This window comes from Macadamia integrifolia, chromosome 2, assembly GCF_013358625.1.
Source record: "Macadamia integrifolia cultivar HAES 741 chromosome 2, SCU_Mint_v3, whole genome shotgun sequence".
Lineage (NCBI taxonomy): Eukaryota > Viridiplantae > Streptophyta > Magnoliopsida > Proteales > Proteaceae > Macadamia > Macadamia integrifolia.
Window position 1 is genome coordinate 22,835,524 of NC_056558.1, and position 27,240 is coordinate 22,862,763.

At 39.4% G+C, this 27,240-nt stretch overlaps 1 protein-coding gene across 1 annotated transcript in view; it reads right to left on the minus strand.

The window, feature by feature from the left end:
- LOC122090998 (peptide chain release factor PrfB1, chloroplastic) overlaps positions 1–27,240 on the minus strand; it is a 121,236-nt gene that overhangs the window by 55,651 nt on the left and 38,345 nt on the right. Inside the window, exon 4 of the mRNA XM_042660794.1 lies at positions 6,570–6,773. Coding sequence (XP_042516728.1) covers positions 6,570–6,773 — 204 coding nt within the window. The remainder of the gene's footprint in view (positions 1–6,569; positions 6,774–27,240) is intronic.

The following is a 27,240-nucleotide window of genomic DNA, read 5'->3' on the forward strand; positions in this document are numbered from 1 at the left end:
TTTTAATTTTCAGTCATAAATTAGTTTCTATTTCCAGTTTAGCAACTAAAGGACTTTCTATTTTGTAAGTTTCTATTTTCAGTTTTAGTAACTAGTTGAGTTTCTAATTTTTAGTTTCCTATTTCAGTTTTTGGAAACTAAAGTTAGTTTCTATTTTATGTAACCCTTATCACTGTTATAAATAAAGATGATGGCTTTTTTAATGAGCCACGATTTTGATAAAAAAAAAAAAGAAAAGGAACACTTGAAGAGGAACCTCTTGGACTTCACGCCGCAAAGAGTCGTTGGATCGAACACCAACCCAATACCTTGATCAAACACAAAGAAGTTCTCTTGCAGAGAAAGCAGCAGCAGCAGCCATGTAGTTTGTCAAAATCGTGGCTCATTAAAAGAGCCATCATCTTTATTTATAACAGTGATAGGGGTTACATAAATTAGAAACTAACTTTAGTTTCCAAAAACTGAAATAGGAAACTAAAAATTAGAAACTCAACTAGTTACTAAAACTGAAAATAGAAACTTACAAAATAGAAAGTCCTTTTGTTGCTAAACTGGAAATAGAAACTAATTTATGACTGAAAATTAGAAACTAAATAACCCCATCTAAAAAGGAAACTAAAGAAAAATGAAACAAATCACTGAATCCCGTATTCAATCTTAGACCCTCCCTTTTAGACCTACAAAAGTGGTCTATTACACTCAAAACAGATGGGATCAAAGGCCCAATATGTATGGAACCCAACCCTAAGCTTATTCCTAATAAAACAAGTCTATTTTGATAATTAATCTGCATCAACTCTCCCCATCTTGAAAAAATTCGTCCTCGAATTTTGCAGTGATAAGGAGGAAACAACATGTGCGTAGCAGCTTTAACCATTCCCAAACAAAATTCTGGTTGCTTGTAGACTTTTGGAAGGTAGTCTTCAAGGTGTGGAGCTTTCTCTTCAAAGAACCATGATGGCATAACAAACTCTATATGCTCAACCTCTGAATCAATACCAACTGTGAGTGTCGTGTGCATAGAGTCGTCAATGTTGGTAACCTTCTCATCAAGGATTGGAGGAACAATCTCTTCCTTTTCATCATGAGTCTCAAAGACTTGTTGTGGAGTTCTTTCAATCACTACCTCATCTTCCACATCTTTAGTCTTGCCTATTATGCTCTCTTCAATGTAGAACTCTTCAGTTGAATCTTCTATCTCTTGACCTTCTGTCTTTGAAGCTTCAAGAACTATCTCTTCAATATGAACCTTGACTTCTAGTTCTTTTGGTTTAAATAGAGATATCTTCACTTCACCTAGAGGAGCTTTGTCTTTTGGGGGTTCTGAAGTGTTAGGTTTAGTGGTTGAAAAAGTTTTCTTGACCTCCCCAGCTTGGTAACTAAACCTTCTATCTGGCTGTGCCATAAGTTCCTCTGCTCGAAGAGCCTTGTCAAAGCAATCTCTCACTGTATACACATCAGCAACACCAATTCCTCTATTAATTTCAGCTCGTAATCCCAGTCGAAACTGAGAAAGTAATTGCCTCTCATTCTTCCTAAAGCTTGTACAAGAATAAAGTGCATCAAACTTATTCATATACTTGGCAACAGTCATAGACCCTTGACGAAGAGAGTTCAGCTGGTATTGTATGCGACCTCTGAAGTTGCGTGGCAAGTATTTATCTAATAGCTCAAGCTTCATCTCCTCCCAACTAGTAGGTTCTCTACCACGGTCTTCTAACTCTAGCTCATAGGTCCTCCACCACTCACGAGCAGCCCCAACTAGCTTAGCACGAGCTAGTTTCATCTTCCGTTCCTCAGGTAACTCATAATAGTCAAAATAGTCGTCTAGTGCGACTACCCAATCATAGAACAATTGGGGGTCATATCTCCCATCAAACTCCTTCAGATCGAGCTTGACTTTCTGTGAATCTCCAGAGTACCTCTGATATGTGGGGCATTCAATCTCAAAATAACCCCTTACATATTCTTCAAAAGTAGGTTGCACTACAGGAACCCTCTGTGGTGCTCTCAAATTATGGTTTGTTCTCCTGTTAGCCAACTGAGCTGCTATATTCGATGGGGCTTCCACTTTAGGTGTTGTATGTGAATCACCGGTAGGTTGTTGTGGTTGGATCTCCACAGCCAACAACCTTGCATTCAGATCAGTCCGCAAAGCTTGCCGTTCAGCTTTCAATTCAGTTCTCCATTTTTGTAGAAACTCCATAATAGAAGCTAGGGTGGGGGTGTTCTCAGCCATGCTCTGATACCACTTGATGTAGGGATGGATTTGAAAACCAAACCAGTCCCAAAACTGCAGGAACTTTTAAACTAAGAACAACCAAGAATAGCCAAAGTAAGGCAGCAATATAACATATCAGAATTAAGGAAGAAACAGATTTTGCAAATCAGAATTTCGAACCCAGAAACTGGAATTTATGAGTTCAGACTATAAACCAGATGAAAGCCTAACTTAGATATAGGAATAGGGTTCTAACAGACCATAAATCAGAATTTTGTCCACAGAAACAAAAGAGGACAGAACTTCCAAAGACCAGAATTTTAAGAAAAAATAATTTTCTGCAACTGAATAATAATTAGGATTTAAGGGCTTAAATTCCCAACTAATGAGACCAATTCAGTGAAGAATAAACCAGAACCAGCCCAATAAAATATCAGAAAATCATCTATCAATAAGACTAAACAATGAAGCTTATGACCAGCAACCAATCAGCAACATCCAGAACAAAGCGATTCAAAATTCTGGGCAGAAACCAGAATCGGCCAGAATAGAGAGAATTTTTATAACAATAAAATTCCAGGTCTGATTGACCCCAAATTAGGATCGAACCACCCTCTCAATAGGCCTAACACTCGACCAGAATAGGGGAGCCATTAGGTGGCTGGTTGGTCTGATCAGTGAAAGATCAGGTAGGAGAAATCTGAGAAATTCGAAACCAGAAATTTAAAGAAGATCAGATCTGTTACCTGATTTGTTTGAACAGTAACAAACTTTTGAAAAGAAGACTTTGAAAAAGAAAAGGAACACTTGAAGAGGAACCTCTTGGACTTCACGCCGCAAAGAGTCGTTGGATCGAACACCAACCCAATACCTTGATCAAACACAAGGAAGTTCTCTTGCAGAGAAAGCAGCAGCAGCAGCCATTTAGTTTATCAAAATCGTGGCTCATTAAAAAAGCCATCATCTTTATTTATAACAGTGATAAGGGTTACATAAAATAGAAACTAACTTTAGTTTCCAAAAACTGAAATAGGAAACTAAAAATTAGAAACTCAACTAGTTACTAAAACTGAAAATAGAAACTTACAAAATAGAAAGTCCTTTAGTTGCTAAACTGGAAATAGAAACTAATTTATGACTGAAAATTAGAAACTAAATAACCCCATCTAAAAAGGAAACTAAAGAAAAAGGAAACAAATCACTGAATCCCGTATTCAATCTTAGACCCTCCCTTTTAGACCCATAAAAGTGGTCTATTACACTCAAAACACATGGGATCAAAGGCCCAATATGTATGGAACCCAACCCTAAGCTTATTCCTAATAAAACAAGCCTATTTTGATAATTAATCTCCATCACTAATGTTGGCCTCTCCAATTTGTTACTCTTGTCTGTTCACAGCTAATGTAAAGAGGTGAGATTTGGGGTGTTACAGTAACACTAATTTGGGCGTGCAAACCATTGCGGAATTGTGCCACTAAAACTTCATCCCACTCAAAATCAGAACGAGTGGCAAAATAATAAAACCTAGTAGCATACTCTTTAACGGTCATACTTTTCTGTTTCAACTGTGCAAAACCTAAGGTACATGCGATCCTTGTAATCAGGAGGCAAGAATTTTCAATTCATGACTTTATGCATCTCAGCCCAAGTATTGACTAATTCAATGCCTCAGGTTCGGTTTTGTTGTTGTTGCTTGACCCATCAGACTCGAGCCATGCCTTTCAGATTAGCCTCTGCAAATAAGACCTTTCGGGCTTCAGTCAACCCGTACCATCTGAAGGATGCCTCTAAGTTGTGAATCCAGTCAAGGTACAGTTCTGATTGTTATCTCTATAAAAATCGAGGATATCTAGCCTTGCGGCTCTTTCCGCTCCATCATCATATCGACCAGTTCCATATGGTGGTGGAGGTGGAGGTGGAGGTGGTGGTGGTGTATAATGTGGTGGCAGTGGTCTTGCTAAGAATTCGGCGAGATCTCGCTAAATCTCATTTTTTGCTTTGGGGAGTGGAAACCATGTGATATTGGAAATGACAATATCTCACTCGAAATCTTGGTTTCTTGTCGAGATTTGGTTCATTTCTTGCTTTCGACTCAACTCAATCAAACCAGACCAAGTCACATGATGTGTTACACCCCATTTCGACAACATTTTTCGTCTTTCTCGTTAGATCTCGCCCGTCTCGCCCTACTATAAAGGAAAACCCCAAAAGACTATTCTGGTGCTTCATTTTTCCAAATCTCACCTTTATAGTAAACATTATCAACTTCAACACTTGGAGATTGAAGAATGACACTTTAACATCAACTCTTGGAGCTCCATTTCTTCTCAAGAACAATTGTAGGTAAGAAAAAGTTCTCAAGAACTATCTTTTCTATATAAACATGATAAACACTTGTTTGTTGACCATGTACTAAATATATGTGATACAATATACACTAATTAATTCCTTATACCTATTTAAGTGGTTCACACTTTTACTTGAATTATAAGTGTTCTAAAGTATTAAATATTGTGTATAATAGCCTAAGGTTGAGCTCACCTACACCCAAGGTTCAAGGTATCGGGTTTCGACCAAGTTTCGACCCTTGGGGAGACCGAAATTTCGGTCGAAACCTGGGAAATTTCGAGGAAACCAGGGAATTTTTTCCGGTTTGGCAGAAACTTAGGTTTCGACCCCCAAACAATGTTTTTTTTTCCTTATTTTTTGTGTACATCCTATTTTAGACATTTCTAACACATTCACATCAATAGTTTCATAAAAAAAAAAACACAAAGTCATACTTGTGTGGTGAACCAAAGGTTTGGTAATCCTTACGCAGAGTTGACTGAAATATGTTATAGGTAAATGCAATTTCAAAAAAAAAAAAAAAAAAAAAAAAAAGCATTAACATGCAAAAGAAATTCGGCCACCGTGAATCCGTAGATCAAGTCCTCCTAAGTAACATATAAAAAATTTACATAATTCTACTCTATTCACAAGTATATTCTATAAAAAAAAAAATTTGATTTTTGGGGAAGTTGGGACTTACCCTTTTGGTTCAAGCTGTCTTTCTTATGTAGATAAAGCAAGAACCACCCTTAGATTCAACTTTGTTAGGAAAAAAATGGAAATCTCCACTGTTTCCTCAAGTTTCCCACTCCTAGGAGAAAAAACTAAGAAGAGGGTCAAATTTTGCTAAAAAGGATTGGGTTTCTTTTCAAACTAACTTATATAGGACCTAGACATATCGTTTCGACCCTTAATTTCAATCGAGTTCTTGAACCATGCCTACACCGAAGACTACCAACCTAGGGTCTAAAGTCAAAGTACCATTTAGGTTTGATTTTTAAAAAACTAATGTTTCCATTGTGTTTAGAAGGCCTCAAATAGGCTAGATGACAAGTTTCAGGGGCTACCTTGGCCATATGGCCTCAGAAACCCATCCCCGAGTTTTCCCGAGTTGTTCTGTCCAAAAATACATGGTTTCACCCAGATCTCGGTCTTTGGCCTGGGCGAAACCAAGATCTCAAACCTTGGTTTATATCAGTCCAACTAGGCTAGTGCAACTGCATCATCCAAAGATTCTATTCACCATTCAAATTTATCCAAAGCTATATTTGTTGTCAACCCAAAGATATTCTTATAAAAATTATCTTTTCTCACTTCTTCCAAGTCATTTTCAGTCTACTGCTTGGTCTTTCAACTCCTCTAAAGTCTAATCTAAATCATATCCACTCCCTACCATTGCAATCAACGGCCACATTTGCCAAATCCAATACCCTCAAAGAAATCATTTCAAAAGAAATGGTAACTTTTTAAAATTCGTAAACTACTCCTACACCATCTCAAAGTACCTATTTGACTAAATATCCCCAAAACATTGGAAAAATAACCTTGTCACTTGGACCAACACTGGGAATGCATCCAACAACATTCTGTACCAAGGAGAACATGAAGAAAATTTACAACACCACCTTGGTTTTTTCAGCTGCAACAAGCATTAAATGGGTAAGTTGCGGCTAGGAGATAACTTGGAATCAAAATGATCCATGCGCCTGATGCTTACGCCATCCACATGGACCTTGGCAATCTGCTAATTTGGAGTGTGAAATCCACACAACCTTTTGTCCACACCATTCAAAAAGAAACGGAAAGAAAACTTTCCTTTGATACCAGATGCTTATGTCAGCCAGTAAGACCTTCTAGTCAAATATGGCAAGTATGATGAACATTTGTGCCCAATGCATACTGTATGAACAGCAATAAAGATGCAGACTTCTATAAGATAGTCGAAGAGAACAATAAAATAAAACACCTGGAGAAGAATTGCTACTTATGTTAGCACTTGGAAGAACTATTTTACCTGTGCATCTGTACCCCCAGCACCAGCCGTGATGGAGATAACAGCACCTTCTTTATCATATGGTCCAGAAAGCAGCTGAGTCAACTCAAACTGATCCAAAGCCATGTTCAAATCCCTAATAGTATTGGCAGCCTCTTCAAGAAGTGCAGCATCTATAGATTCCATTTCTTCAGTTAGCTTTACAATTGTTTCTGCATCTTCAACCTGCTCGAAGATGTATAACACCTTACGTAAATAGTTTAAAACAAAATGTTGTACTTTCTGGGCTTATATGTTAAGAAATTTATAAGGTATTTCAGTCTCTTCAGAACCTTGATCAATATAAGATACTACCTGAATGGGAGATCAGAAACAGAAATATCAATAAAACTTTTAAATACAAACTGAAACACCAAATATACAAGTAGAACACACAAATCAGGGAAGGACTGGAAGAGCCAGGAAGAAATACCAAAACCAACTGAATCGAATTGTTATTTGCCAAAGAAAGAAGCTCTATTTTCTCACGTAGTTTGCCGATCAAACCAAATGATTCTATTCTCAAAGTAATAGTCTTTTTCTTCTAGTTACACTTCCATTAATGCAATGTAAGAACCCTCCGTAACTGGAGCACATCCGGAAGAATCCACTATCACAAGTACCAGAGTCATAATTGTCAAGGCGTCCTGGCAATTTTTTTTTTTTTTTTTTTTTTTTTTTTTTGGGGTCGCCTAAGCGCCTTGTTGGTGTTGACTTATTTTTTCACCCCTTTGAATGCCTTGGTTCGCATAGGTGCCATGACAACTATGACCAAAGTGATGAAATTTCTAGCTTAAAGTTACTTATAATCACATACATACAGTTAGAACTATTTGAATGTGTGGAATTTAGCCTAGAAAAGCTTTGAGATGTGCTAATTTAATAAAATGCTAGTCCTGAGCCATTAAAAATGTGTACCACTAGAGCATTAACCATGAGAGCTTTTAATGCTCTCATCCCGCACCGATACCACCCTCCCAAAATTGAAGGACAATTGGGTACATTCTGCATGGTTGTGTTTGTGTGTGCGCGTGCACAGTTCTTTTGGGGTGGTGGGGTTGCTATGTGTAACCACGGTTGGCTACACTGAGGCACCAATAAAAATACCGAAATTGCCCTCCATACAATAAGTGGCAGTCTTTTTTTCCTGTAGAGGGCAGAAATGGTACTACACTCCCAACTAAAAATAAATCCATATAATCAATTTATTTTGTCTTACTTGGCCCGTGATAGATGTTAAGATAAGTACTGCAGGGGTATTGTCCTGCAGTACTCTGTTTTAGTTGTGTGTTGGGTTTTGATTACGATAGGGGGAGTTTCCTATCATGATCTAAGTTGAGTCTCAGTTTAGATGTAGTGCCAGTGTCACTTTTCTTTACTATTTCCTTGTAGGTAGATTGTAATTAGATGTGTGCCCTTAGTAGGTTTCTGTTAGAATAATATTTAAGTGTGCTGCAAGGGCACTAGGGTATTTACCCCCTTCCACCGACCCTATATAGAGTGGGGCGGCTGGATGGGGGTTAGTTGTAATTGGATTATAACTTGTACTTCTTTTATGACTATCTTTTGCTTATTATAAATAAAGGGCTTGTGTGATCAGTTAGGTCCCTCAAGCATTCCATCCTAATTTGTCTGTTAACATGGTATCAGAGCCACTTTTTCTGATCTAAGTTTTTTCAGCCTTTCCTTTTTCTTCTCCCAAATCGCAAGCCTCCACCTTCTTCTCAACCTCCACCTTCTTCTCTATTTGTCCCCCTAATTCTGCATATGACTGCACTAATGAGGTGATTCATATGGATCTAGTTGTTGTCCTACACATTACCTCAATGTTTTAAACCCTAAAAACTTTGTGAGTAAGCAATTGGAGTACTATTTCCCTACCTTGCAATTCTTGATTCTTCCTTCTTAGGGTTTGATTCTTTCTTCTATTGAGGTCAAACCTCCTCTTGAAGATCAATCACTGCACCTTGAAGAAGTATCCATCATTGAAGACCATACCTATCTGCAATTTTAAGGTTTTCTCCAAAACCCTGATCACATCGATTTTTTGGTTCCCTCCCTCAGAATTAGGTGATATTTGTAGAAACGCAACCCTAAAACGATGCAGAAAATAATGGAAAAACCAGAACAAACAATGCACACAGATTTACAAGGTTCGGCAATGTTTCTTATGTCCTCGGTGAGATGAGATCCTGCTTCACTATCAATGGAGAATAGGGTTACAGCGCTCGTCCCTCACACCTCTTAGTATTTGCTTGCATTACAGAGAAAGAAACCCTCGCTACAAATATATATAGCGAAAAACCCTAATCCGGAAAGTACACAATTGCCTTCAAATAAAAAATTCAAGCAGGGGGGTGCGCCCCCCTACACCCCCTACTATGCAGGGGGCCTCTTGCCCCCCCTTGCAACCCCCATGGCCCGCTAACCGGCTAGCGGGACCGCTATCCTGCCTGTCAAGGAGCTGCACCAGTACTCCCTGGATTTAACTGTGACAGAATACAAGACATCCTACACCAACAATCTCCACCTTGGCTTGAATTTTGTTGAGCCTCCTGTAAAGATAATCTGTAGATGTCCTCATCCCCGTACCTTATCAGAGGTACAAATCTGCACCTATTTGGTGCGTTCCTCATCTTCAACAATAAGTAATATTAATCAAGTCCAAACATGACTCGAACATCTCTGTAGTAACTGGCTTGGTAAACATATCTGCAGGATTGAGATTTGTATGAATTTTTCTCAAGTGAATACTGCCTTCTGACATAAGCTCCCTGATCTTGTGAAATCTCACATCAATATGCTTTGTCATTGCATGAAACACCTGATTCTTTGCAAGATGTATGGCACTCTAACTGTCACAATGTAACACTGTACCTCCTTGCTCCAACCCCAACTCACGAACCAGTCCAGCCAACCAGACTCCTTCCTTGGCAGCCTCAACTACCGCTATGTACTCTACCTCTATAGTAGACAATGGCAACTGTAGGCTGAAGCATCGCCCTCCATGATATAGGTCCACCAGCCAATGTAAATACATATCCTGTAGTAGACCTCCTCTTATCTAAATCACCAGCATAGTCAGAATCAACATAACCCGCCAATTCTGTGGAACTTCCCTTACCACTGACATAACACCTATATCTTTAGTCTTGCTCAAATATATGAAGATCCACTTAATTGCATTCCAATGCTCCTTCCCTGGATTACTCATGTATCTGCTAACACTGACTGTATGAGACAAATCTGGCCTGCTACAAATCATAGCATACATGAGACTCCCAACTGCGCTAGCATAGGGGAACTAAGACATATGCTCCACCTCCTCATGTGTTGTAGGGCATTCCTTTTCAGATAACTTGAAGTGGCTAACTAACGGAGTGCTAATCGGCTTAGCTTTTTCCATGTTGAAATGCTCTAACACCTTTTCAATATACCTCTTCTGAGTTACCCAAAGTTTTCCTGCATTTCTATCTCTTAAGGATTTTCATGCCAAGGATCTTCTTAACAGCACCAAGATCCTTCATCTCAAATTCAGCACTCAACAAAGACTTCAAAGAGACTATATCATGTTTATTTTTTGCAGCAATGAGCATGTCATCAACATAAAGCATCAATAAAATAATGGAATTATCACTTGACACTTTATAATAAACACAACTATCATACTCCTTTCTTGGGTAGCCAATCTTCATCATGTGGGAATCAAAGCGCTTGTACCACTACCTAGGAGATTGTTTAAGACCATTAAGCAACCTGTTAAGCAGACAAACATGATCTTCCTTTCCTTGCACCTTAAAACCTTCAAGTTGTTCCATGTAAATCTATTCCTCCAAGTCACCATAAAGAAATGCAGTATTCACATCAAGTTGTTCAAGCTCCAAATCATACATGGCCACCAAAGCAAGTAATACCCGGATCGAAATGTGTTTTACCACTGGAGAAAATATTTCATTGCAGTCTATCCCGTCCTTCTATGCATAGCCCTTGGCTACAAGTCTGGCCTTATACCTTTCACGCTTCTTCTCAGATGCTGCCTCTTTCATACGAAAGACCCATTTACACCCAATGATTTTTCTTCCCTTGGGTTTTTCAACAATCTCCCAAGTCTTGTTCTTTTGGAGAGACTCTATTTCCTCCATTATAGCTTCCATCCATTTATCATGTTGTGTATCACTCAATGCATCATGATAAGAAGATGGATCACCTGTACCTACAATGAGGGCATAGGCAACCATGTCCTCAAACTCGTATCTCACAGGTGCTTTGTGAGTACGCTTCCTTTTGCCTTTTGTCACAGTATAAAGAACTTCTACTGCTTCTTGTTGTCCTGGTAAGTCACTGGATGACTCATTCTCTCTTGTTGTTTCTGACTCACCTAACTCCACCTGCACAGTAGAACCTTCTTTATTTTTATCAACTGCTTGTGAATTGCGATTTGACTTCACCATATGAGGCTCATCAAACACTACGTCCCTGCTAACCATAACTTTCTATGAACTTGGATCTCACAATTTGAATCCCTTTACGTCTTTCTTAAAACCAAGAAAGATACACTGCTTAGACTTTGAGTCTAACTTGGAATGCTGCTCACTCTCAACATGCGCATAGGCTGGACAACCAAATATTTTTAGAAGAAAATAATCTATTGGTTTTCCTGTCTATACCTCTTCAGGAATTTTACAATCAATCGCCTTTGATGGAGACTTGTTGATGAGGAAACATGCCATATTCACAGCTTCTGCCCAAAATCTCTTGCTCAACCCTGCAATCAGCCTCATACTCCGAGCTCTTTCCAGAAGTGTTATGTTCATCCTTTCAGCTACACCATTTTGCTGTGGTTTCTTTGGAACCATGAAGTGACGTGTAATCCTTTCAGCTTTGCACAATTCTAGAAATGGCTTGTACATGTACTCCCCTCCATTATCTGTTCTCAAGTACTTAATTTTCTTTCCTGTCTTCCTTTCTACCTTAGCCTTCCATTCCTTAAATTTAGTGAACACCTCCCTTTTATGCTTCATGAAGTAGATCCAGACTTTCCTGGAGTAATCATCAACAAAGGTCATAAAGTATTCTGCCCCACCTTTAGATTTTGTTGTTGAAGGACCCCATACATCACTGTGTATATAATCAGACACCCCTTTACTCTTATGTTTTGCAGTTTTGAAACTAACCTCGCACTGTTTCCCGAACACACAATACTTGCAAAAGTTCAGTTTACAAGTTTTCACTCCCTTCAACAGTTTCCTTTTATGAAGCTCCATCAATCCTCTTTCTCTCCCATATGCCCTAACCGTATATGCCACAGATAGGTATCATATGTATCAGATCCTGCATCTGTAATCACAGATCCTCCACCTGTAACAGTGCTCCCTATAAGTCTGTATAGGTTTCCTGTTAGTTGTCCCTTCATGACAACCATAACACCCTTAATAACTTTGAGAACTCCACCTTCTGCTATGCACTTGCAACCATTTGAGTCAAGTGCCCTAAGTTTTTCCTTAATTCTGGTACATGTCTTACATCTACTAAAGTTCTTACTATCCCATCAAACATCTTGATTTTAATAGTGCATATCCCAATGGTCTTGCATACAGCATCATTCCCCATTAGGACAGGCCCACCATTATATGGTTGATATGTATCAAACCAATCCTTATGTAGACACATGTGATATGAACATCCAGAATCTAAAATCCAAGAATCAAAAGGTTGATTCTTACCTGATGATATAGAAAGTATATCTCCATCTGAACTGTCAGCCACACTAGCTTCCTCAGATGCCTTATTTACACCTTTCTTCTTCAAGTCCGCCTTCCTCTTCAAGCACTCTCTCTTCAGATGACCTTCCTTCTTGCAATAGTAACAAAAGACCTTTGTCTTTGCCCTTTTGATTTCGATCGACTCTTCCCAGATCCCTTCTGATTTGATCTCTCTTTCCTGCTCCTTATCACCTCCGAAAAGACTTTCTCCTTGAGATTTCGTACTACTAGCCTTCTTCCTTATATCATTGGACATGAGGACAACCGCGACTTCATCCATCTCAAGAGTCTCCTTCCCGTACAAGATAGTCGTCACCAGGTGATCATATGATTCTGGGAGCGACGACAGCAACAGTAACGCCTTGTCTTCATCCTCGATCTTAACCTCCAGGTTTGTAAGTTTACTTACAATCTGATTGAACAAGTTAAGATGTTCTAATAGATCCGTACCTTCCTCCATCTATAGAGAATACAATTGCTTCTTCACAAACAAGCTATTCGTTAACGACTTCATCATGTAGATACTTTCAAGTTTCGCCCATAACTGCAGTGCATATTCGATACCCACAACATATTGTAGGGCATCATCAGAAAGATTCAAACGAATAGCACTTACCGCCTTTTCCTCCATCTCTTCCCAATCTTCGTCAGTAATTTTTGCAGGTTTCTTCGACTTCACCAACGTTTTCGTCAAACCCTGTTATATCAAAAGATCCTTCATCCTTTAACGCCAGAGGGTGAAATTGTTCTTCCCATTGAACCACTCGATATCATACTTGGCATTCAATCTCTTCCCTACCATCGTGATAGTAAACCCTAGAAAACGAAAACCTAGAGCTCTGATACCAATTTGTAGAAACGCAACCCTAAAACAATGCAGAAGATAATGGAAAAAACAGAACAAACAATGCACACAGATTTACGAGGTTCGGCAACGTTGCTTACGTCCCCGATGAGATGAGATCATGCTTCACTATTAATGGAGAATAGGGTTACAACGCTCATCCCTTACACCTCTCAGTATTACTTGCATTACAGAGAAAGAAACCCTCGCTAAAAATATATATAGCGAAAAACCCTAAGATCAGTAAGGCGCCTATCGAGGCGTTGCACCAGTACTCCCTGGATTAAACTGTGACAGAATACAAAACATCATACACCAACAATATTTGGAAGAGACATTCCTCACCACTACAGAGGAGATCGGTGCCCTGTGGCCCCATCCGCCAAGGCTCTGTGTGTGATTCTCATCTTCTTGAAAATTTAGGGTTTTCTCCCGAAACCTTAATTTTTCATATCTAACCAATTCTTCATCAGAATCAGACAATATTTGGAGGAGTTCCTCATTACCCCTACAGGGAAATTCGATCCAAGCCTGGGCTCTTTCTGACTCATTTTGAAGTTTTGGTATTTCTCCTGCTCGTCGATTTCTCCTTGGTCCCATCATGTCTGAAGTAACTACTGCAACCTCAGCATCTAATGGGCAAGGTCGCAATGAATATATGCCCTTTGGCATTAGTAGCTCTGTGAAATTGGAGGGAACTAATTACCTCATGTGGTCTAGATCTACCTATCTTACCATTGTGCCAGAGGTCTCACTGGACATATCATAGGCAAATCATAAAAAATCTCTGCAGAATGTATTGTCCAAGACATATGGATTACTAATGACTCTTTGGTAATGTCTTTCCTGATTAATTCTATTCATCAGTCTATTTCTAGAGGGTTCTTATTGTTAGAAACTGCTGCTTAGATCTGGGCTGCTGCTGAGGAAACCTATGGACAAATCAGCAATGATGTTCAGGTATTTGATCTTCGCAACAAGGTTCGTAACACTACTCAGCAAGATCTATTTGTGTCCAAATACTATACTGAATTTCACACTCTGTGGTATGAGCTTGATCACTTTTTGCAAACTATCACCCTTTAAGTGCTGAGGACATTGCTCCCTATACAAAGCATGAGGACAAAATCAGGGCATATGATTTTTAGCTGGTTTGAACATTGAGTATGATCAAATTCGTGTCTAGGTACTGAGCAGATCTCCCTTCCCTACTCTGGAACAATCCTTTGCTCTGGTTCATACAGAGGAGTGTCATCGTAACTCTATGCTTCATCCTCCCACTACTGAAAAATCAGCCCTACAGACTGGTTCCACTACTTCTGAGGGACACCTGTACTAGTGACACTACTAGGGAGTTGGTAAAATATGAATACTACAACAAACCATACCATACCAAAGCAACATGTTGGAAGCTTAACGGGAAACCAGCTGATTTTCAAGCTAAGCGTGCTCGTGGTAAATCCAAGAACAAGAGTAACCAGGTTGAAACGATGGACAAACCATCTACAACTGATACTGATCTCTCCCAAGAGGAACTCCAAGCTTTCAGGCACATGCTCAAGGCTTCCAATTCATCAGCTCCTGCCAATTCAATCCCTTCATGTTCCAACTTTTCCCATTCAGGTATCTTGTTTGGTGGTCACTGTGCATCGGTAGTCTTCAGTCCTTGGATCATTGACTCCTGTGCCACTAATCATATGACTTGTTCTTCCAACCTTTTTCACCAGTATTTACCCACCTTAGGCAAAGAGAAAGTACGGATCGCAGTCTCGCAGATGGCACCCTATCTTTAGTCTCTGGAAAGGGTTCTATTTAGTGTTCTTCCCTCACATTAAATTCAGTTTTGCATCCCAAAATTTACTACTAACATGCCATATATTAGTAGACTTACTAGGGACTTCAACTGTGAAATCAACTTTTTTCCTTCCCACTGCATTTTTTAGGATCTGGTAACGGAGCAAACGATTAGATGTGGTAAGGAGCAGGTGGTCTATATTTGCTTGATGATTTTTGTCTCCCTACAGCTGCGGTTTCTACTACTCCTCATCAGCAACACTCTGTTCTCTCTGATCTGCAACAATTGCATTGTCGTTTAGGACACCCTCCACTTGGGACATTATCTCTTTTATTTCTGCAATTAGTGAAGCAATGTGATAGGAACATGGTTTAAAGTATCTCCGATACCGATACGATACCCTCTGATACGTATCTTAAATTTAGCTAACCAATACGATACATGAAATTTTTAAAATCCTTTCGTATCGATATATATGCCACGATACATACCAATATGCACCGATACACCATCGATACGTACTGATACTCTATGAAAAATATAAAATCAAGGTGAAATATACGTTTTGGTATGTATCTGTACATATCAGTGAGTATTGGTATGTATTGATCAGTACGTATCGATGAGTATCAGTATGTATCGGTGAGTATCAGTAAGTATCGATCGGTACGTATCGGTGAGTATTAGTATGTACTAGTACAGGGCGCTACGGTCATATAATGGCCAAGATGGATATTTTTCAAAAAACACGATATTTTGAGGGGTTTTTGTTCCAAATTTGCTGCCAGCCATATTTCTCTCTAACTAAAGTGGAAATCAAGGTTGGGAACAAGGATTTTACATTTATGGAAAAACTACAAACCTTGAATTCTTAGTGTGATACCCTCAATTTAGTGTTTATGCATAATACATGTTATCAATAGCTTTTTTTAACAAATTTTTTATACACAAGTGTTTAAAAAGATGTTTCATATCCATTTATATGCGTATCTCCGATACGATACGATACCCTCCGATACGTATCTTAATTTTGGCCAACCGATACGGCGACCGATACCGATACTTTAATCATAGGAATATTTTTTTGCGAAGCTTATACTCTGGCTAAACAAATATGTTCCAGTTATTTTCAATTAAATAAAAGTTCTTCAATTTTCCATTTGGTTCACTTTGATATTTGGGGTCCATCCCACCGAGCATCTATTTCTATCAAACGATAGTTTGTGTCATTCATCGATTATTACACACGCACAATTTGGGTGTATATGATGCAAAAAAAGAATGAGGTGTTCAGTTTTTTTTTTTAGGGTTTGCATAACATAATTTAGACACAGTTTAATTCTACTCTGAAAATTCTTCGAAGTGATAATGGAACGAAGTACATGGAAGGCCAGTTTCAAGTACCTTGCTGATTATGGGATTCTACATTATACTAGCTGCATTGGTACTCCAGCTTAGAATGGAGTGGCTGAATGTAAAAACCGGTATTTAGAGGTTGCACGTGCAATGATGTATGCCAGACAGGTCCCATCTCAGTACTGGAGCGATGCTGTTATACCCATGCCCCAAATTCTCGTGTGACTAGCTGCAGGTGAATCACAAGAGAGTGCTAGACAATGACTACTAGTTGGCATCCATGTTCTACCACGAGGGAAGGACTGAGCCCACTTGCAAGTGTTACTTGTACCTGAACAAGTGGAAGGGCTTTAAACCACTGAAGAAGTCAATGTAAGTCCTCTGTCGTTGAGGGGACATACCCGAACCCTTGTAGTGAGATGCACCAAGAAAGGGCCCACACACTTGCAAGCACCTAAAGGAGCCTCCACACAACCAACAGGCTCTGTCGCACCCAAAGTAGACCAAAACAGCCCACACCGACTGATGGTCACTGGCTAATGAAGCATTGTCTTGGAAGGAGTAGCAGCAGCGGTGATCGACAGCAAGATGTTCTGGGAAGGAGAAGGGTTGTCGACTGTAGATGCAATACTAATGCCCTTAGAGGCAGCAGACAGCTTGGCGGTAGGAGTCGAAGGACAATTGTTCTCAAGGACAACATGAAACCAGACCTCAGGGGGGGTATCATCAATGTCGATTGCATGGATGACAGCAGAGGCAAAGCCCTCGGAGGGCAAAGGAGGAAGTAGCCAGTAAGGGCGAGGATGTAGCAAACGAGGAAGCAACGGAATCAATAGATGCATGCCTATCGAGAGTCACAAGCAAAGTGGTGGCTTCAGCAGCAACGAAGGAGGCGTAGGTCACGAGCAGAGAGGGAGAGTCATCAGTTTCAACTTCAAGAAAGGTGACATAAGTAGTGGCGGCATGGTGACGAAGGACCAGAGGGAGCAGAATCGTGGCAGCCAGTGCAAGATTCAAACTGCACATAGAAGTCGCAAGGGTGACAAGAGGTGAGGGATCGCCAAGCAAGATGGAGTGCCAAGAACCTGTAGAGGAGAAGAGGGGGAGGGGGCAGGGAAGATCTCGTCGGGTTGGGACGAAGACCCAAGGGTTGAATTAAGGGATGAAAGTGGATATCAGGGCCTGGGGATGCTCAAGTACGGAGGAGTGATCAAATCCTATTGGAAGGAGCTAGTAAAGCTAGGGATAGACCTAAAATAAGCATTGATGAGTTGGTAAGGAAAGACATGCAAAAGCTTGGTCTTAACTCTAGTATGGCATCAGACAGAGCTATTTGGAGGGCAAAGATCCATGTGGCAGGCTGCGTTCAGTGGGATGATCCGAAGGAGTTGCATTGCCTTATTTCTTTTCTTGATCATCCCCCTTTTCTCTCTTCTACCTCTTATCTTTTCCTTTGATAGATCCATGTAGCTGATCCCATTTAGTTGGGAAAAGGCAGAGTTGTTGCTGCTGTTGTTTTTAAAGAGGTGGATAATTTTTATGTTGGTGATCATTCATGTGGTGGTTCTAGTAATTAGAAGGAGTTATTTGTGCACAAAAGAAGGGAAAGAAGACCTGCCAAGAGTCCTCTTTGGATCCACATCTTGAGATCCACTTTCCTCAGTCGGGTAACATTCCTTCTCTTCTATTGTTATGTGGGTATAAGGGTAGCATTGTACTTGTACTCACATATCTACAATTAAATAAAGGAGGGTTGGTGTCAATTTGAAACAAGTTATATTCCCCAAAATCAACATGGTATCAGAGCAAAGATCCAAACTGCGATCTTTCTAAACCCTAACCCTTCCATCGTTTAGCTTTCTCTCTCTCCTCTCACTTCTCACCCTCCATCACCTCACACATGAAGCCTCAAACTCTCTCGCCTCCCTTCTCTCTCTCTCTCTCTCTCTCTCTCTCTCTCTCTCTCTCTCTCTCTCTCTCTCTCTCTCTCTCACTTCTCACCCTCTATCACCTCACCTATGAAGCCTCAAACTCTCTCGCCTCCCTTCTTCTCTCTCTCTCTCTCTCTCTCTCTCTCTACCTTCTTCTGGGGCAGCAGTCCCTTCATCACCCTCAGTGGTGAGTTTATCCCACCAAGGGCCCTTTTTTGGTGATTGGTTTATCCCTATGGTCTAATCAGACCATTATGCCTTATTAGATCTTTTTTTTTTTTTTTTTATCTCTCTCTGATACATTTGGCGTAGCATGTGATTTGCTCAAGCGATTAGTTCGTGGATATTTTTTAAGATCAGCGACTATAGCGTCAGATAATATGACTGCGTCAACTGTTTTGGACAAAGTGGGTCGTGATTCACATGGTGATTACCCCTATTAGCTCCATCAACTTGGATGGGAATAACTATTTGATGTGGTTCAGATCATGCTTCCTATCTATAAGTTCCCGTGGCTACTCTGGGCATCTCACAGGTGCTACTGTCTGCCTTACAACTACTAGTTCTACTCAGGACAAATGGAATGTTGCCAATTCCCTGGTTATGTCCTTGCTGAATTCGATGGCTCCTACCATTGCTCGGGATTATCTGTTGTTAGATACCACTGCTATAATATAGCAGGCAACGAAAGATACAATTCCCAGGTAAGGAATAATGCCCAGTGCTATGAGCAAGGAACTAAATCTTGGGTTTGCTAGAAATTAGGGCTGAAACTAGGTATTTTTTCCAAAATTTCCCACGAACCAAGTGTCGTCTCAAGGTCCACCGAAACTTCCCAAATTTCGGCCGAGAAGTCCGAGATTTAGTTCCATGGTAATGAGTTGCGGCAGAAAATACATGGCACCACACAGAAGGAGTCAACTCTCACTTAGTATTATTCTAAGCTACACAGTATGTGGCAGGAATTAAGTTATTATGAGACTTATCGGCTTACCTGCGCCACTGATGTTATTGGCTTTAAGAAGTGTGAAGACATGTTGCGAGTGTATGATTTTCTGGCTGGCTTAAATGTGGAGTTTGATCAAATCCGAGCACATATTCTTAATCGTGATCCTTTCCCAAACAGTAAAACAGGCTTATTCTTTGGTTCAATCTGAAAAGAGTCAACATACTGCTATGCTCCAGCATGTCCCACCGGAACGCTCTGATTTATACCTTTGGTCAGGAAACTGAATCTCAATCTCGTGGTGGTACTGCCAAACCAAGTGATCGTTCTACTACTGAGAAGGAACTGGTTAAATGTGCTTATTATGGTAAGGACAGGCACACTACGGCGTCCTACTGGAAACTTCATAGGCGGCCAGCAAACTCCCATAACAGTGGCCAAGGTCATGGATGCTCAAATCAACCCCAAACCAATCAATCTAAGACCTCTGATGCTTCTATTGCTGCTAGCCCCGCTAGTGCTTCTTTTTCACAAGATGAGATCTCTCTTTTGTGTCGTCTGATGACCAGGGTGGAAGCCCCATCCTCCTCTGTTGTAGTTGTCACAGCAACAAGACGAACCAAGGCATTGGAGGGATGCCTAAGCACTTAGGAGACAAAACGCCCACCTAAAGGCAAACAATGCAACCAAATGTTATTTTTTATTTTCACGTTTTTCTAACATTATTTAACATATACCTTGTACCATCAAAAATCAACACTAAATCACATTAAGTGATAAAAATCAATATTTAGAGAAATGCTCTTGTTCTATAATAAGTTTTACTGGTCAAATAATTTTACTTTTACATTAGACTTTTTGTATTAGATATAGCACAAAACCAACTTTCCAATAAGTCTAAAATTACTTAAATCTGAGTTGTAATGACAAAGTTATATTTCAGTCAAACTTACTTTAAAGTGCACGAATGCTGTTAAAATCGCTTGAATGAAATAATTTTAAGGACATCAAAACATAAGATTATTTTACCGGACTTTTGATTTTTAGTAATGTTTTACCATGACAAGATTTATAAAATTTTCAGAATTGAGAAAAACCACAGCACTTGAAAGTTGAAAATTGCTTCTGCAACCAAAAATCCAGTTTTTTCTCTTAGACTAGGGGTTGACTTTTTATACTTTTGGAATTTGATTTTTAAATTATTTTTATTGGATTCAAATATGGGGTATTTACTTATTTATGAATATTATCTTAAGTATATTTGGCATAAATAAATAAAAAAATATAAGGCAATATGCAGTGCAATAAGGCGACAGTCGCCTGGACACTAGTTCCATTTGAGTCCCACTTTGCTCACTCAAGTATTTCCTTTGGTGATTATTGTGCATTAGTCGTGTCTCTCATCCCTAGATAATTGACTCAGGTGCAACAGATCATATAACTAGTTCTCCTAGTCATTTTTCTCAGTATTCCCCTTCCTCAAGTAAAACTAAAACACAAGTTGCTGATGGCTCCCTCTAATCCTGGGATGGGAAATATCCAGTGTCCCAAATGTTTCTACTAACCTATTATCTATTAGTACCTTAGCGGTAATCCTATCACATGGCACAGCAAGTAGCAGGCAATGGTGCTAGATTTAGTGCAGAGGCAGAGTTTAGAGCCATGGTATTTGTGAGCTACTTTGGCTTCAGGGACTACTTCAGGATTTGGGTGTTCAAGTTCAACTGCATAATATGATGTTGTATTGTGATAACAAATCAGCTATTAGTATCGCACATAACCCAGTTCAGCATGGTAGCGCGAAGCATGTGGAGATTGTCAGGCATTTTATGAAGAAGAAGCTGGAGTAGTGTCTATATGCATTCCTTTTGTAAGGTTTGAAGATCATTTAGTAGATGTCCATACAAATGGTCTTAGTGCTAAGGTTTTCCATCCTATTTTGTGAAAGTTGGGCATGTGAGATATCCATGCACCAAGTTGAGGGGGAGTGTTGCAATATAAGTATAAAGGTAGAATTGTCCATAAGGCATATTTGCACTTGTACTCATACCGCTACTATTATAAATAAAGTAGGGTTGGTGTCAATTTCACACAATTCATATTTCCCTTAAATCAGCATCATATTTCTGAGTTTTGAGTTAAACCTTCCTATTTCTATAATGGAAATAAAGTTTCACTAATCCTATAGCCTAGTTTGTTTCCTATGATGCTCTCTCTCCTACAAGTGTTGTCTTTATTGTTGCCCTCTCCTCTATTTCCATTCCCAATAATGTCACTGAGGCCATGTCTAATCCAAAGTGGAAGCAAGCCATGTCTTAAGAGATAACAGCACTTGAGAAGAATTGTACTTGAAAACTGGCTAATCATCCTAAGGGGAGAGTTCCAGTTGGATGTAGGTAGGTCTACACTCTCAAGTACCAATCAAATGGTATTGTTAAGAGGTACAAGGCAAGGTTGGTGGCCAAAGGGTACAGTCAAGTGTATGGGACTGACTATCAGGAGACATTTGCTCTTGTGGCTAAGCATAATTCGATAATGGTTCTCTTATCATCGGCAATTAATAGAGATTGGCGCTTGTATTGGTTAGATATGAAGAATGCTTTCCTCCATAGTGACATAGAGGTGCATGCAACCATGGTTTAAAGTATCGGCAGTATCGAACCACATCAGCTGATATGTATCAGTATCGATCGATATCGGCACTATACATGCCGGTACGATACAGGGGAGAAATACTAAGTTCATATCATTTCGTAAGTATCATACCATATTGGTACATGTCGTATTGTATCAGTATGTATAGACCGATACATATCGATACTCACGATACATACCGATACATACGTTTGACACCTTTATAAATTTTCCATGTTGTATTGGTACATATCAGTATGTATCGATGTGTATTAGTACATATAGGTGTCTATCATACTTTTAAATGGGCATTTGGGTCTTGTGTCTTGGTTTTTTTAATATTTCTTTGAAACAGAGTTTCCTTTTACACTTCCATTTCTTCTTCTAAGTTGGTCCTACCTATTAGAGAAGCATTCAAGCAAGGAACAAGATTTGAAACAAAAACTTAGGGCCCGTTTGATAACGTTTCAAGAAACGCGTTTCTGCCGTTTCTGTTTCCAAAAACAGCAGAAACGGAGTAAAAAGCGTTTGATAAAACTGTTCCGTTTCACTTATTTTCAGAAATAGAAATAGAAATTTTTACTTATTTATGGTTCAAGAAACGACCTAGGCGCAAGTTGAACTTGTTTCACCGTTTCTGGAAACGACTTGTGGCCATTCTTTCATTGGTTACTATCGACTTCTAAAAACATGACTTATCAAACACTTTCAATTCCGTTTCTATTTCTAGAAACGGAAATTTATGTTTCTGCCGTTTCTTAAAACAGAAACGGCAGAAACGTTATCAAACGGGCCCTTAGTGATTTCAACTTGCTAAAGTGGAGGAAGGACTTTTTGAAGAACATTCAACTTTTTTAAGAAAAAAAGTGAGTTTATTATTGTTAGAACAACAAATTGTAAGCGACAATGTAAAGAAAACTCAAGATTTGAAGGGATTTACACACTTTCTTCCCCAAAAAAATGAAGGTTTCAAATTTTTTTTCCAATTTCTTAAATCTATTCAATATTAATTGTCCAAAATGTGTGGATTTTTTATATGTTGCATACAAACAACCAATCTACAAGTTCCATAAAAATATTTTATTTTTCTTAAACAAGTGTTTTTTTCTGAAATTAATAAAAATAAAAAAATATACGAAAAGTTTTCTTTTTTTTGAAAAATTAAGTACATTCAAGTTTTAAAAAAAAAATGTTATAATTTACTAAATCCATAAGTTATGATTTGAACTTAGCTGCACACATTTTTCCCAAAAGAGTGAAGGTTTCAAATTTTTTTTTTTGTTTTTTTTAGATCTATTTAATATTATTCGTTCAAAATGTGTGGATTTTTTATATGTTGCACATAAACAATCAATCCAGAAGTTTCATAAAAAAATTTTGATTTTTCTAAAATGTTTGTAATTTATTTTTATAATTTCAAAAATTAATTAAAGATTAAGAAAAATACTCCCTTTTTTTTTTTTTTTTGAAAATTCAATTCATTTTAGTTTAAAAAAAAAAAAAAATTTATAATTTATTAAATCAATGACCATGATTGGAACTTAGATACACACTTTTTTAAGAAAAAAAGTGAGAGTTTCAAGCTTCTTTAAATTAGGAAAAATACTAAAAATTCTTTTTCTTTTTTTTTTTTTAATTCAGTTCATTCAAGTTTTAAAAAAAGGCTATTATTTACTAAATCAATGGTCATGATTTGAACTTATATGCACATTTTTTTTTAATGAGGGTTTCATTATGTTTCTTTGTAGGAAGATGGCTCCTAAAGGACGGACTAGGGATATTGGATGGGATTCAGCCGAGAAATTGAACGGTAATAGATTGTGGACAAAATGCAACTACTGTGAGACCATCCACCTAGGAGGTGGAATTACCAAATATAAACAACATCTGGCATGAGGGTTTTCTAACGTTGCCAAGTGTACAAAGTGTCCCATTGACATAGGAAAAGCAATGAAGAAGCAATTAAGGGTAAGAAGAGATAAAACGAAACATGCTATTGAAGATGAGAATAGGTTGGTTAAAAATCTAAGGGATCGTAAGGATTAACAAGGATTCGATATAGAGGTAGAGGATGAAGATCAACAGTTTGCACAAGCGATGCATATCTCAAGGGAGGAAACAAGAGAAAAAGAATGGATAGCAGAGCAGTTAAGAGGAAGTCAATCTGTAAGAACAGAATGCGGTGGTTGGGTTATTGTTGAGCAAGGTTCTGGCTCCTCAAGTCGTCCAAGTGTAGATAAGGGCAAGGGCTTGGATCCTATTGCAGGCAGTGTGAAAGGCACGTTTGACAAATTTTCAAAAAGCTGAAGGGTAAGGGGAAAAAGAACCCAGATATTAAAGATATGAGACATGCACTATATAAAGAGCAAGAGGAAGGCCAACAAAGGATTGAAGAGAGCTTTCAATCTAAAACATTGAGCAAAAAGAGTGGGAAAGAAATCTCTAGGTGGTTCCACATTTCTATGATTCCATCTCACAAAGCTAAAGATCCATAATTGAAGGCGATGGTTAAGGTTATTCAGGCATGTGAGAAAAATGTTAAGCCACCCACACCTCAAGAAATTGTTGGGGCATACTTAAATGCATTTCACAATTTTCCTTTAAGTATTGTTTTGTAGAGACTTTATATTAAAGATCGAAATTGATGAATGAAAATAAGAAATGAAGATTGAAGTCATCAAATGAAGAAGGTATCAAACGGTATCAGACTTCATAGTATCAAGACCTCACAAAGTATCAAAGCTTGAAGTGAATTGAAATACGTTGAAGAAATCAAGCATGCCCACAAGGTATGCGTACTTACATGCATAGTGGGTCCCATATGCATACATAAGGAGTGCATTAGGGTTAGAACATACAAAGGAGGGGCCCACAAGGTACCATAATTCAAGGACATGCATATTAGGAAGGAGGAACCCAATTAAGAAGCAAATAAAAATAAAAATAAAATTTTATACCCAATTAGTCCACCAGAAACAGGGCCATACCCACCGGATTCATTAGGTCTGTTTCCGGTGGCCTTCTGGGCGTAATAAATAGGCTCAGGTTTAGTGATTTCTTCACAAAACCCTACCCTACCTGTTGGAGAAAGTGAGGAAATGACCAAGGAAGGTCTCCCCAGCCATTCCCTACCTTCTTCTCGCAATTTTGTGCTTGATTGCCACCGCACACACGTCGAAGGTGAGTTCTTCCTCTCTGACCCAGGTTCTGGGGTTTTCTCTTTAATTTTAGGGATTCTCTTCTAATTTAGGTTTTGTTCTTCCAAAACCCTAGGAACCTTTTGTTGCAACTATGTTTGGTCGCCATGTTCATCCCCGTCATGCTGCCGCTCAACCACAACCAGCTATTCCTGCGGCGGAGCAGTGCAACCACCAGTTGTTCCAGTCTATGGAGGAACATGATCGCTGGGATAGTTTTGAGTACCAGAATGTTGATCCGGGCAAGTATGTGCATGTAAGGGACTTCCGACGGTTCCGCATCCGTCAATGCTTCATTGCTATAGGGTGGTACCGCATATTGAAGCCAAGCATGAAGTTTTACCCACTGCTAGTGAGGCTCTTCTATTATAACCTGCGATACCAGAACTATGGTTCTTAGGAGATGAGGATCACCTCGAGGGTGAAGGGGGTCGATATCGCCTTTGGCATGGCAGAGTTGGCTAACATTCTAATGATCTCCAATGTGGGGGAACTGGCCTACTACCCTCGCAAAACCCTATCTTACGAGTTCCAGAACTTCATGGTTCAGGCAGAGATGGACAACATGCTCACAAGGGAGGCTTCTGGATCGCATCTAGCTGCTAACTATCGGGCTATACCAAAGGTCGTGTGCCGGATCATTCAGCTGAACATCCTTCCTACCAACGGACACTTTGACGAGTTGTCTATCCTGCAAGCCTATGTTACGTATTGTGTCTACATAGGGCTTCCGGTCCGTCTTCCCTATCTATTGATGTGTACCATGGTGACAAAGGCTGGGGCAGGGGCGCATAGGGCCAGAACCTCTGCTATGGCCGGATCCTAACCGAGGTATTCACGCATTTTAGGGTGGAGCTGGATGACGAGGAGAATCTGAGGGTTGATGTTCTGGACTTCAACCAAGAATATCTAAAAAAGATGAAACTTAATATGGATGAGGTAACCGAGGATGAAGCTAAAGGAGAGCAACTGATGGATGTAGAGGGTCAGCCGGGAGGTGGTGATGGCGATGATCATGACTGTGACCAGGGGGTCATGGAGGTGCCGACCCTCTTGCCCCTCCACATGTGCCTCCTACCGGGGTGGTTCCACCACCTAACCCACAGGCTATGGGCACTACTGTTGCCTCGTCATCCCGTGGCACTAGAGATTCGAGGCCCTATGGACTTCATAACGTGATGGCTCACCTGGATACCACCACTAACCTACTGAGAAGGATGGATACTCGGCTGGAAAGTGTAGACAGGAGTTACTGCCTTCTGGACAATCGTGTGGCCTCCCTTGAGACACAGATGCAGGCAATGGTCTTCCACCTTGGTATTCCGGTGCCGGGACCGAAAGCACAGGGTTAGACTCAGAACCAAGGTCAGGACTAGGAGTACGATCCCAACAACCCTCAAGAGTAGTAGCACATGAGCGCCTTAGTAGTTTTAGGATTTATACAATTTCTATTTTCCGGCACAGCCGGCTTTATTTTCTAATTCTAGATGTTAGTTGCATTTTATTTTTTGTCATTCGCTTATGTTATTTGAATTCCTTGAAGTTAGGCTAGTTAGGATTTCCTGCTTTCAGTCATTTATTTTAAGAAAATTGGTGTAAGCTTATGTATTCAAATTCCTTATTCAATGAAACAGCATTAACACATAAACTTGTCACTTGTGTATTTCTATTAATTGTTGTCTTTAAGATTTTTATATTTTTTATCCTAATCCCCAAATCAATGTTCGAGTAAGATTGTGAGTTAAGGCAGAGCATCACACCCTGATACCAAGCTGTCACACCCCACTTCCAATAATTCAACTTACCATTAGGAATACCAGTGGTGTGAGTAAGACGCTTACCCATCTTACCAACCTACCAGGATCTCTGATAGCAGGACCTTAACATTCACAATCTTACACACCGAACCAAATAAGTTATAATAAAATCAAAGTATATTATAACGGAATCATACTTAAAGTGGAGAATCATCTAAATAATACTGTATAATCATAACCAAGTTATTCATTTACAAATATCCACGGCTTATAAATAATAAGCCCAAAAAGAATACCATTCACAATTCGGTATCACAATAACACAAAATAACACCCAACCACTCAAGGTGCCACATAAGCACAAGTGTGGCATGCACAGTCCTGGTCATGCTGTTCCGCTTTTTGCATTCACCAGTCGGTCACTCCGTACT